This window comes from Ceratotherium simum, chromosome 37 (genome assembly GCF_057802395.1).
Source record: "Ceratotherium simum simum isolate JZ-2026a chromosome 37, ASM5780239v1, whole genome shotgun sequence".
In the NCBI taxonomy this organism is placed as follows: domain Eukaryota; kingdom Metazoa; phylum Chordata; class Mammalia; order Perissodactyla; family Rhinocerotidae; genus Ceratotherium; species Ceratotherium simum.
Genome location: NC_141936.1, coordinates 23,940,843 through 23,953,529, shown reverse-complemented (window position 1 = coordinate 23,953,529; position 12,687 = coordinate 23,940,843). Strand labels below are relative to the sequence as shown.

Genomic DNA, 12,687 nt, shown 5'->3' with positions numbered 1-12,687 from the left:
TGAAATAATTAAAAGACTGATTCAAAGGAGGCTATATTAACCTTGTCTCACAGACAATTAAACTAAGACATTCAGTCCTTTAATTGATTTCTCCTGAAGTAAGAAATAGGATGAGATGAAAATCTAATATTCTAACCTGTAAGCCAGGGCTTTCATATTAGAACATGCAATAACTGTTATGGCTTGAATTGTGTCCCCTGAAAAGATGCTGAAGTCTTAACCTCCGGTACCTGTGAATGTGACCTTATTTGGAAATAGGGTCTCTGCAGATGATCAAGTTAAGATAAGATCATCATGGTGAGTCCTGATCCAATATAAGTGGTACTCTTACAAAAAAAGGAAATTTGGACACAGAGACAAACATGCACACAAGGGAGAATGCCATGTGAACACGAAGGCTAAGACCCGAGTGATGTATCTACAAGCCAAGGAACACCAAAGATTGCCAGAAAGCTAAGATTCTCCACCAGAAGGTAGGAGAGATGCATTGAACGGATTCTCCCTCACAGCCCTCAGAGGGAACCAACCCTGCTGACACCCTGCTCTCGGACTTCCAGCCTCCAGAACTGTGAGATAATAAGTTTCTATCGCCCTAAGCCACCCAGTTTTTGGGACTTCGTTATTGCAGCCCTAGGAAACTAATACAATAACTATAAGAACTAGACTTTCATAATTTGGAAAGTCTACATTCAAAACTAAGTGGAAGAATAAAAAAGACATATTTGAATTATACATGTAGATATTAAATTTTTTCCCCCAAGCTTAGCAAAACTATTTACTAAGCTTTGTAACTTTGGACAAGTCATCCTCTTTGAGCTCCTATTTTCTTATTTGTCAATTAAGACAGCTACGCGGAGCAAACTGAGATCATGTACAGTAAGTTACTTTGTAGTTTATGAGAGTTACACAAACATAATGTAATATTATTACCAATATGATTACATGGCTGTGACCTAGTAAAAACATAGTCATACCATATATATATAATTACTTACCTACAGAAGATGTGCTCACATCCTCCTAAACACACAGGCTCCCTCAGAATACTAGTGCTGTTTCAAGAAAAGAAAACAATCAAGATTTAGGTCGTTGTTAGATAAACATTTTATACCCAACATTTCATAAATCCAAGGCCCAACACTGCCATATTTCTCTCTTCCTCAAAGCAGAAATTAAGGATGTATTCGTCCTAGTTAAATATTGTATCATCATACACCTGCTGAATTCAAATAGCAACTACCAAACTCAGTACAAATTGTAACACTTGTTATAATGTATATACTGGGAAGTCACAGAAAGCAGCAATTTTGTTCAAGCATCTCTAAACCTCTTACAGGCAAACCACCCACTGGCTGCTTGTTTCAACTACTAAGATACATCTTCACCTAATGATTCAAAGGGCAGACCATAAATCCCAAAACGAGACCCACAACTAGAATGACCATATAATGTATCATCCAAATAAGAACATTTCTGAGAGTGAAGGGAAGAGATAACTGGAGAGGATGCTGGGACAACAGGTGTAAACCAGGACGGCCCCAGGAAAGTCAGGACATCTGGTCACCTGGACCATAAGAATTTATGGTTTCCCACAAGAAAACATTGGTTTCCGGCTATTGTTAAGTAGCCATCTATTTTTCATAGATGCCTTGTCAAAAATACAGTCATTCTTTCATCAAAATACCTGCTACATTTGATAATCCTAAAAAGGTAATGGTAAATGGTACTTACCCATAAACACATACCAAGTCATTATACTCAGAGGGTGTAACAGCAAGAGCACAGGGGAACCAAAGCTTTTAAAGGATGAACATTTTTTTGTGCTTGGTTTATTACACTAACCCTAGGCCCTTAGGTGTTTACACCATTATTATCCAATTACCTCTGTACACATACTACATATCAATAAAAACAGTTTTCCACATTTCTTGAAAGATCAAAAGTATCACACCGCACATTTTAATAGATATGAACATTAAAGTGAAATTGAGCTTTCAGAAAAAGTGCTGAAAACAGAGTATACACCCACAATGTTATTCTCAAGATACCGAAAATGGTGCTCACTGACATTATAAAACCCATTACTTTTTAAAAACTCACAATATCTGATTTTTCTATCACCCTAAGTAGAACAGAGCGATAAAAAGATGACTTGTGATGTGCCAGCAGCTTTTGTGTTTCTGGCAATTAAGATGATTTCTGTTAGTGTTCATGCTGCTTCTATAATTTCAGTTCATTATTTGACCTACCAAACCTAATCTCTTCTCTCTCAATCAAGTGTGTTGAATTCTACTTCATTACAAGCTCTGTCTCTAAGATCTCAAAAGAGGTGTTATCTCACCTCCTCCTATCAAAATATCCTCCCTCTGTCTCTTTTATTCCATCACCCTGACAAAACCTCCACCTTCTGGTTGCTCTCCACCCTGAGAGAACTCCATTCAGTCCATCAGCTTTTTGGATTCCCTATCCAGCGGACGTCATAGAGTTAACTAGTTCAGGACCATCTTCACCACCATCCTACTTCCTCTGACCTCTTAGATACGCATGGATGCCAATCTATAATGCTGGATAAGCCCCAGAGTCCGCCCCTTCCTTGCCTGCTCTCAGGTTATGAATAACCATTATAAAAAGACAGAAAGGTAAACAAACATGTGTCTAAACATTTATTTGGTAGCTTCTCACCTTTGTACCTCCACCAAAGTGATGTATTAGATGTTCTATGAGGAAACAAACAAATGAATAGATGCTTACTCAAAACCATCTCCAAGCTCCTAAGTCCCATTAACCTTACTGCAGCCAATGGTGTGAGCTTTTCACCATCTTGACTCATTCCTACCTCTTCACCCATAATCTACCCTCTCTCCAGGTTTAGAGGAAAAGACCTCCTTCAGTCATTCTTTCTTCTGAAGATGTGCTGCTTTGTTTGTCCCTAGATCTCACATCTTCTGTCTCCTAACGTAGTCTACTCTCATCATTATGGTCACCTTTCTTCTTCCATCTGCACCTAAAAATGCACAGATAATCTCTCCTTTGACCTAAGAAAACACTTTCCTAGACCATGCCTCCCTCTCTACCTTCTGCCCCAGCTCTTCCCCTTCTTGCAGATACATATAAGTTCTGAAATAAGTGCTCGACACCAGCTAAATCCATCTCCTCACCTGCGAGCCTTAACTCCCACCACTCTGCTGAGACTGCTCTCCAGAGCGTTTTTGGTCCTCATTCTCCTGACGTCTCTGTGAAATAACACTGACCTCACGTTCTCTCCTGAAACTTTTCCTTCCACTGAGTTTTAACTTTCTTATGGCATATTTATCTCCTTATTTCAGCCTTTCCTTAGCTGCTGCTTTTCCTGTCTCTCAATGTAGGCCTACTCCCAGGATACAGTCCACAGCTTTCTGCTTTCTCTGGCAATACCTGACTCAATGCCTTAATTCTCCTGTTTCTAAACTTAAATTTCCTTCCGAAGATGAGTCTGAACCCTTTATCTTCAGTCTGTACCCTTCACCTTAGCAATAAGGTAGTATAGTGTAACTGGCAATGAATCTAATATCTATGAATAACTGATCACTTGCACTAATTATTCTAATTAGTGAGTTAGAATGTATTTTTCGTTGATGTTAATAGATGAAGAAAGACATCAGAAGAGTGAATGAAAAGCACGTGCAGTGTGTGTAGTGGGGGAAGGAGGAGAGAGGAATCTTATAGCTGAAGCTGGGAGAAGGTAGCGCCAACTTCAAAAGAATTTTACTGGGAGCACTCAAAGGGTAGATACACCACACAGAGGGTGGCACTGATCTGTGTCAAAGCCAGACTTTCTGACAATGTCGAGAGCGTAGCTGAGAAGACATACTGGAATAAAAGATTTTTTATTACAACCAGGCAATATCTACCAAAATTGTAAATGCACTCAACTTTAACTCAACTATTCCACTGCCAGGAATTTATCCTTGAGATACACTCGGATGCTTGCAAAACTGAAACTTCAAAACCACAAAAATATGTAGACAAGATACCAAAAGCTTCCAAAGATTAAGAAATAATAAAATTAAAATTTCATATATTTATTTATTTTAAAGGAATCAGAATAGCATAAGACATCTCAAGGGTAACAAAGGATGCTAGGCCTTCAAAATAATGATTGAAAATTATTTTGTACTTCCAATTCTGTATCCAGTCATCTTCCACGGTAAAAAGTTAATAGATAATAAGTAATAAAAAAATTCATCTTTCAGAGTAGGAAGTTAGGAAGTTAATAATGTCTAAATGAAAAAAATCAAGAAATCGCAATAAAAACATATTATTTGGAAATGTAGAAGTAAATGCTTGAAGAAATAAAAAAGATGAAATAGGCTGTGTCTGGAGTATAGAACTCAAGGGTGAGAAAGGATGAGGCAAAAGAATGTCTTCATGACAGTTTTGTCCTATTGACTTTGCCAACTATGTTCATGTGTAATTTTAATAAAAAATTTTAAAAACGTAAAAGAACACGTACAAGGATATTCACTCCAGCACTGCTTATTACGGCAAAAGACTGGAAACAATCTGAACTTTTACCAACAAGGAAACGGTTAAATAAATCACGATACATCTACCCGATGAATAGTATCTTCTTCGGTTAAATAAATCACGATACATCTACCCGATGAATAGTATTTTCTTATCTGAGGTATATCATGCTTATAGAGAGAAACTCTCAAAGGATACACAAGAAAATAGTGGGTGCGTGAAGAAGACGATTCAGACTTACTTATTTAACAAATATTTAATGACCATATACCGTGTTTTAATTCTTTCACATATGTATATATTACTTTCAATTTTTAAAAACTTAATATTAATATTTATTAATTAATCATTAATATTAATTGATATTAATATTTAAAAAGTTAATATTAAAATTTAATATTAAAAGGTACTACAATCTGGTAACTACCAAGCCAGGCAACCTTTCCTCTCACAGCTCAACAAAAACTACGTGCACGGGGCCAGCCTGGTGCCGCAGCAGTTAAGTGCACATGCTCTGTTTCAGAGGCCCGGGGTTCGCAGGTTCGGATCCTGGGCGCACACCAACGCACCGCTTGTCAAGCCATGCTGTGGCGGCATCCCATATAAAGTACAGGAAGATGGGCACGGATGTTAGCCCAGGGCCTATCTTCCTCCGCAAAAAGAGGAGAATTGACATCAGATGTTAGCTCAGGGCTGATCTTCCTCACAGAAAAAAAAAAAAAACTACGTGCGCTTACCAGGCCAGTGTCTGTCACATTTCTCAAATACCCCAGGTCTAATTCCAAGCCCACGACTGCTCAGACTGTTCTTCCCGGCCTAGGATACACTTTCTCCTCCCCAAAAACTATTCAAGCCCAACACATGATCCAAATACTGTACAAGATGGTATAACAAAAAATGATACTAAACAAAAAAGCACAAGAATTCTTGGATTTTAGTTTCCATACCATCACTTATGCAAAATCTGCACTCCGCCCCAGACATGCAGAGAACACAAAGTTACTGTGTTTCACTCTTTCCTAAGGGGCTTACAGTATCGCCAGGTAGTTTTATAAACCAAGTTAACATACGACCTAGGAGAGGTACAAAATGCTCTCAAGTTCCAGAGAGATGGTATCTAGTTGGGGGCTCTGGAAATCAATGTTGAAAACTAAATATTTTATATTTTATCTGCTTGATTCCTTATTTTTTTTATTTTTTTGTCTCAAAATAGATTGAAGCCATACAGACAAGAGATTCTGACTTTCATTTCTGAGCTCCCCAACACACCATCCTAGCATGGTGCTATCCGAACAGCAAGATTTCAATAAGTCCTCAGTGAAGAACCAAATGGAAGACTACATATAGAATTGTTAATATACATGCATTTCTATCTTATCCTTACCCTGTTTTTTGCGTGATATACACATATCTTAGAAAGAAAAAATCCAGAAGAATAAGAAGACATTTGCATGATAACAGGATTTCTGTACCTTGAAAATCCAGCTACTCTTCTTTTTCCCATCTGCAGTCATATTTCTGTTACTGTACACGCAGCTGATTTGGAAAGATCAGTGCAGTCAGAGGATTATAACTTAGGGAAGAACTAAGTAGTGAGAACAAACAATTTTTTTTTAAAAGAAGGTCCTATTCAAATAAAACTTTCTTTGCAAAGAAAAAAAGGAAAGCAAATTCAGTTGGGATTACAATACTGAGGCAGACCTGTTTCTTAACTGAATGGCTCCCTAAGCTTCCATGAGATATCAACTGCTGTTTAATACCAGGCAAGATAGCTACCACAGTGCTCTTACATTTGAGAAAATCCCCAAGGTATTTTTAAGTGTGGAGCAACATATTTAACACCAAAATGCACAGGCTCTCCAAGCCAATTAAACAATTTCTTGCATTTATCTTTAGGAGAATAAACAAAATTGTTAACAAGTAAGGGATATGGATAATGACATGGAAGCGTCTTATTTTGTACACTTATTTTATAGACCAGATTCAAGTAAATCACATGGGAAACAAAAGAAACCATGTCTAATTATTTAGTGTCAATAAATATTGAATAAATCAATGAGTCAAATATCCCAAAAGTCAAATGGGCAATAGAATTCTATTAATATCTAATTATTAATGACTAATTACAATAGAATCTACTACACGAGACAGATTAAGCCACAGCAGCTATCATGTATACCCAAATCAAATAGTTCTGGTTATTGTGTCTTCTATTCCCAATAACTTCAATACCATCCCCTATGCTACAGGGGACAGTATTCAAAGGTGCTCAAAGTGTCTGGCAAGTCTCTCTGAGAGTCAAAAGCCCTAGATAACACCAGCTGTGTGTAGGCCTGTAATGGGACTGTGCATGTCATGGCTCAAGCCCTAAATCCCAGAGAGAAAGACCTGTACCTTCTACATCTGCCCTGAGACTTGACCACTGTTTACTCTGGGTAATTAACCCCAGGAACCCATGGAGGATTCTTGGTGATTTCAGTGAATTAACCAGGTCCTTCTGGTATGTCCACTTGCAAAGGCCCCTTAAATGTGAGATCCTAATTTAACCTAAATTCTTTGATGTGTTAATTTAACAAACACTAAGAAACCATGTGTCCAGCACTGTGGCTACAACTGTGAAACTGTCTTTATGAAACATATGGTATAACTGAAAGAGACAGACATCAGTCAAAGAATCAAAATACCACACAAGTAAATAAATCCCACCATTTGGAGGGATATATGATACATGCTGAACACCAACGATTTGTGCCCTTTTCTGTATGTATGTTGCTGTCAGTGCCCTCAAGTGGATTCGGACTCCTAGTGACCCTGTGGACAGCAGAGCAGAACCCTGCCCAGTCTCTGCGCCGTCCTCTCACCTTCTGGCGCTATATCAGACAATGCTCTGCTGCTATTCACAGGGTTTTCATGGCCAATTTTTTTGGAAGTGGGTGCCAGGTCCTTCTTCCTAGTCTGTCTTAGTCTGGAAGCTCCGCTGAAACCTGTCCACGATGGGTGACGCTGCTGGTGTTTGAAATCCCGGTGGCATAGCTTTCAGTGTCATAGCAACACGCAGCCACCACAGTATGACAACTGACAGAGGGGTGGCGTGGTTCCCTGACTGGAAACAAATCCAGGGCGGGGCAGTGAGAGCAGTGACTCTTAACCACTAGACCACCAGGGCTGGCATATATATGTTAAACTTTAATCAAAAGTTTTAAACACCATTTTGCATCCAATGGATTAATAATTATGGAATCTGAGAACTAAAGGGAGCCTTAAAAATCAATCACTCCATTTCCTTCATTTTATAGATGAGGAAATTGAAGTCTCAGGAAATTTACACGAATTGCTCTCCTTAGGAAGTAACTATATGAACCAACTGAAAGGTCCGTTGTTAGGCTACTAATCACTATGATTTGACCCTGTCTTAACTCCCTGCCCACCTGACCCGCTCCCCTTTTATTATGCAATACTTTTTAGCATATTGTTTTTTTTTTCCTTTTTTTTTTTTGTGAGGAAGATCAGCCCTGAGCTAACATCCATGCTAATCCTCCTCTTTTTGCTGAGGAAGACTGGCCCTGAGCTAACATCTATTGCCAATCCTCCTCCTTGTTTTTTCCCCAGAGCCCCAGCAGATAGTTGTATGTTATAGTTGCACATCCTTCTAGTTGCTGTATGTGGGACGCGGCCTCCGCATGGCTGGAGAAGCGGTGCGTCAGTGCGCGCCCGGGATCTGAACCTGGGCCGCCAGTAGCGGAGCACGCGCACTTAACCGCTAAGCCACGGGGCCGGCCCTACTTTTTAGCATATTGTTATTTGTTAATAATCCCTCACCTGGCTCCATCTATAAAAATCTATCCAAGGCCCAATTCAAAAGCCCACGAAGCTTTCCTCCACTGGCTCCACCCAAGTACCCTCCTCTGCAGCCCCTTGGCCTTCATGATAATTTACCCTGAATCGTGTGTACATTTCATCCCTTATAATTAAGCGTAGGCTGCTTAAGGGTAGAAAATGTCTCACCATCTCACGATTAACAAAGTGCCTCAGTGATGGCTTGTTGTCCTAATGAATAACCAGCACCAGAGCAAACCGAAGAGAGTAATCAACCCATTTACGGATCACTGGCCTAGACGAATGCCTCAGAACACTGGAAACTCCTGAGGGCAAAAGCTGAACGCTGGCTGGGGTCAGGAAATCTATCCTTTATTTTACAAACATTCCTATAGCACTTAGAATATAACAGGCACTATTCTACGTACCTTATAAATATTAACTCATTTAATTCCCCTAACAACTTTATATGGTAGAAGCTACTACTAACTCATTTTGCAGATGAAGAAAAGGAAACATACAAAGATGAGATAATTTGCCCAAAATCAGAGTCAGGATTTGAAGGCAGGGTCCAAAATCTATGCTCTTAACCACGAAGCTATGCTGCCTCCAAATAGAAGAGAAAATATTAATCCTGATGGCCTTTTAAATGGCAAGAGAAAGTTCAGAAAAATAAAATCACCTATCCTAAAAATCACAAGATTACTTTTTGACTTTTTACTAAAAGTTGATTTAAAAGGTGCCAGAACTCCAAGTTACAACTGTCATAGATGCCAACCCTCCCTCCCAAAAAATATGCGAAGACGTACCTAATTATTGTAACTCACAACATAGTGTCATATGACAGCTGGGCTTTTACCTACAGCTCCTATTATCACTCCCGGCTTCCTTTAGGAACACATTATTACTATGCTTTCTGCCGGCCTCTCAAACGATACCGTCTTCCTGTCTCCTTTTTCCAAATCTTTAAATAGCTTCTCTCCGGTTGTGAGGCTGGGACCTAAACACAAATGTCACACGCGGCCTCTTGAACAATTTCATCACCTTCACCTTGGAGCCAGACTTACGTTAAAGGTCAAGAAAGGATGCCCTGTAACGTCTCCAATCACCCTCACCCACAAGCAATGCTTGCTGTGAAACAGACCCAGTGTGCCACACAAGACAGGTGACAGCTGCTAGCTGAACGTGAGGGTAATCGGGGCAATCACTGGCCCCCTGGGTAGAACTCTGAAACTCTGTAAAAGGACATACTGACAATTTCAAAGAATATGACACTGCTTTGAACGGTGGGTAGCAAAAGCAAGAAGCAGACCACCCTGAGTTGCTCCTTTCAAGCAATGATGTCAGGCAGCTAAGGTAAAGGCAGAGGTGGAAAGAATGTTGTTTTTTTCCCCCATGGGTAAGGAGCAATGGCCATGCTCTACTCACTATAGACAGTGCCAAACGTGCAGAGAGACACCAAGAGGAACACAAAATCATTTCTAAATATTATACCCCATGTGATAGAAGATTATACACCGAAAAGAATTTTTAAACTTAAGACATTTTACCTGTTAAAATGAAATTTGGCAAACTACTGCCTATGTGCCAAATCAAGCCAGCGGCCTGCTTCTGCACAGCCCTGAGCTAAGAACGGCTTTTCACATTTTTAAGGGTTGTAAAAAACAAAAATAATAAGAAGAGAGACTGTGGCCAGCAAAGCCTAAAATATTTACTATATAACCCTTTACAGAAAGCCTGCAGAGCCCTATGTTAAAATATACATCCAACAAAACAGTGGAGATTTAGTTCATCCAGCACTGGTTCAAATATTTTTCTTAAAAAAAAAAAAATCACTGGAATTCAATACCATCCTCCAGGCAACTGGATGAGTTATATTAAAAGTTTGGACCTAGTTACTGATGTTGACTTTCAGTTCTTTGGCTCTTATCATCTGCTCACTTCCATCAGAAACTGAAAAAATATTTGGGAGGGGATAAAACATGAACCTGGCTTTATTAGATTTCAGTCCAACCTATAGATTGTTCATACAGATCACCTGTTTTTGTCCCCCCCAAACCATTCAGCAAGCAGATGATGCTTTTTTTAATTTTTATAAGACATCTATTATTTATCACTTATTCTAAAACAACCACCATACTCAACACTTTATATGTATAATTTCATTTAATTTCTTCCCTCCCACAGAATGTTAGCTTCCTTAGGATTGGGGTTGTCTGCTTTGTTCACTAATCAATACCCAATGCCTAGAACACGTGTGGCACTTTGTAGGTGCTCAGTAATTTCTGGTTATTATTAACGAATCCTCACAGGATGAGCTCAGCACTATCATCACTCAGGTGGGGAAACTGAGGCACAGCGAGGTTTAATGACTTGGGCCACTTGATAGTGTCAAAGCTGGAAGCTGAACTCAGGCAGTCTGACCCTACAGCCTAAGTGAAGCGCCATGCTGCTGCCCTAGTGCCTTCCATACAGAAATGTCCCATCTGAACGTCTAACTTTTGCTGAACTGACTATTAAGGTGTGAGTACAATCGCTTCTATTATAGCAACTAACAGAGCCAGTTTCAAATTCCTTATTCTCAAAGGGATGACCCACGTGCCATGGGAAAGCACACACAAATCAGAATATCTTCATGAACTCATTCTAGCAAAAGTGCCACTTTTCTAAGGAGTGAGATGATGTTATTTTGTCACAGGTTTTAAGCTTTTTGGAAAACAAAGTATAAGCGCAAAACTCTGTGACAGTTAAGTCCTTTTCATTTTTAAAGAAAAAGTTGTCATGTCACTTACACTTTATGTACAACTAAGTTCTGCAAGTTTAAAATCAGATGGGGAAAAAAAAAATCAAAAGAAAGTCCAAAAAAGAAATAGCGGCGAGACAGCGATAAGCAGAAAGAAAACCTGCCAGAGTGATACTGATCCAGAAACAGGGATCTGTGCACACAGCAGGTGCTGAATAAAAGCTTTTGCTAGAAATGAAAAATGAGACAAGCCCTTCTTGGGTTTTATAAACCTTCCTGGTTTCTGTACTAGGAAGAGCTACAGGAAAAAGAGAAGCCAAGGAGTACGAGTCATGAAAATGATGTCTTCAGACGTAAGGAAAATCCTGAACCGAGAGGACTCCTATGGTGTGTAACAGCATGAAGGAAAACAAGAAGGAAAAAATGATAATAAACAGCATCTCTAAGAGCTGGGACCCCAGGCCATTCCAGTCTTTTAACCAAAACAAGGAAATGAGAAACTGAATGAGAAATAGAATGGCGGTGTCCATCACACTGCCATCTCTTGAATCTGCCCCCAACAGGCGTCCCCAAAGCTCTCCCCTCTCCCCAAAAAAAAAGCTACTACGGGGAAAAGTCAAAGCGGCCGGCTCAGCCAAGAGTGACAGCTGCTTCCAACTTTGCAGGCCTCTTCAAACTCGGCAGTCCTTGGCGCGAGGTTCTGGAATTAGCTTCATCACAAGGACCCGGGAGCCAGTAACAAGCGCAGACGCCTTAGCCCCACCCCAGCCCTGCAGATTCAAAGTGGAGGCGGGCCCAGAGGTGGACATTTTCAACCGCACCTCCCGACGACGCCCGGGCCCGCTCAGCTGCGAGAACGACCATCTTGGAGGGGTCTGGGGCCGCCAAAGGCTAGAGGGCGCCCCGGAAGGATGTGAAGGGGGCCGGGAGGGGATAACTGACCCCGGGTCCCCGGGCAGGGGGACGGATCGTCCTAGCCGGGCTGGCCGGCCCGACTGCGGGCGGGCGCGGGAGGAGGGCAGCGGGGGTTTGGACAGATGCCCGCCGCGAGAGCCGGCGCCCCCGCCCCTCGAGGGTCGCTCCTTACCAGCGCGAGCAGCGCAGCAGCTTCTCCAGCCGGGCGAGCGCGGCGCGGCTGTGGGCCCAGGCCCCGGGCCCCGCCGGCTCCGGGGCGGGCGCGGCACGCGGCTCGTTCCCCGAGCGGACCCTCGGCTGCCGGTTGCCCGGCATCGCCTCGCCGCCGCGGGAAAGGCTCCCGGGAGGGCGGCAGGCAGGGCGGACTCCGGCAACGACCGGCCCGGCCCAGCAGTTCCCGCGTCTGGGCCCGCGGCGCCTGGGGGCGGGGCAAGTGGGCGGGGCGCGCGCGGGTGGGCGGGGCACGGCCGCTGAAGCGCGCCTGGTCCTGGCGCGCGGGACCGGGAGGGGCGGGGCCGCGATGGCACTCCCGAGGGCCTGTGGGCGGGGCCTGTGGGCGGGGCGGGGCCAAGGTGGCACGCGTGATGGGCTGTGGGCGGGGCTAGGGGCCGCGGTAGCGCGCCCAATGTTGGCGGGAAAGGGGGCGGGTCCGGGGGACGCCCCCTTCCTCCTGGCGGGAAGCCCTGTGGGGCCGCTGGGAAGGATAA

The 12,687-nt window shown here is 42.2% G+C and overlaps 1 protein-coding gene across 2 annotated transcripts in view; it reads right to left on the bottom strand.

Moving 5' to 3' along the window:
• BARD1 (BRCA1 associated RING domain 1) overlaps positions 1 to 12,353 on the bottom strand; it is an 81,309-nt gene extending 68,956 nt beyond the window's left edge. Inside the window, exons 1-3 of one of the 2 annotated variants that reach the window (XM_087424853.1) lie at positions 12,153 to 12,266; positions 5,979 to 6,042; positions 996 to 1,052 (exon numbers count right to left, since the gene is read on the bottom strand). In XM_087424853.1, the coding sequence (XP_087280979.1) occupies positions 996 to 1,052; positions 5,979 to 6,010 (89 nt within the window). In that variant the 5' untranslated portion in view covers positions 6,011 to 6,042; positions 12,153 to 12,266. Of the gene's footprint in view, positions 1 to 995; positions 1,053 to 5,978; positions 6,043 to 12,152 lie in introns of both variants that reach the window. The other variant, XM_004427516.3, reaches the window with a different exon arrangement.
• Between the last annotated feature and the right edge of the window lie 334 nt (positions 12,354 to 12,687).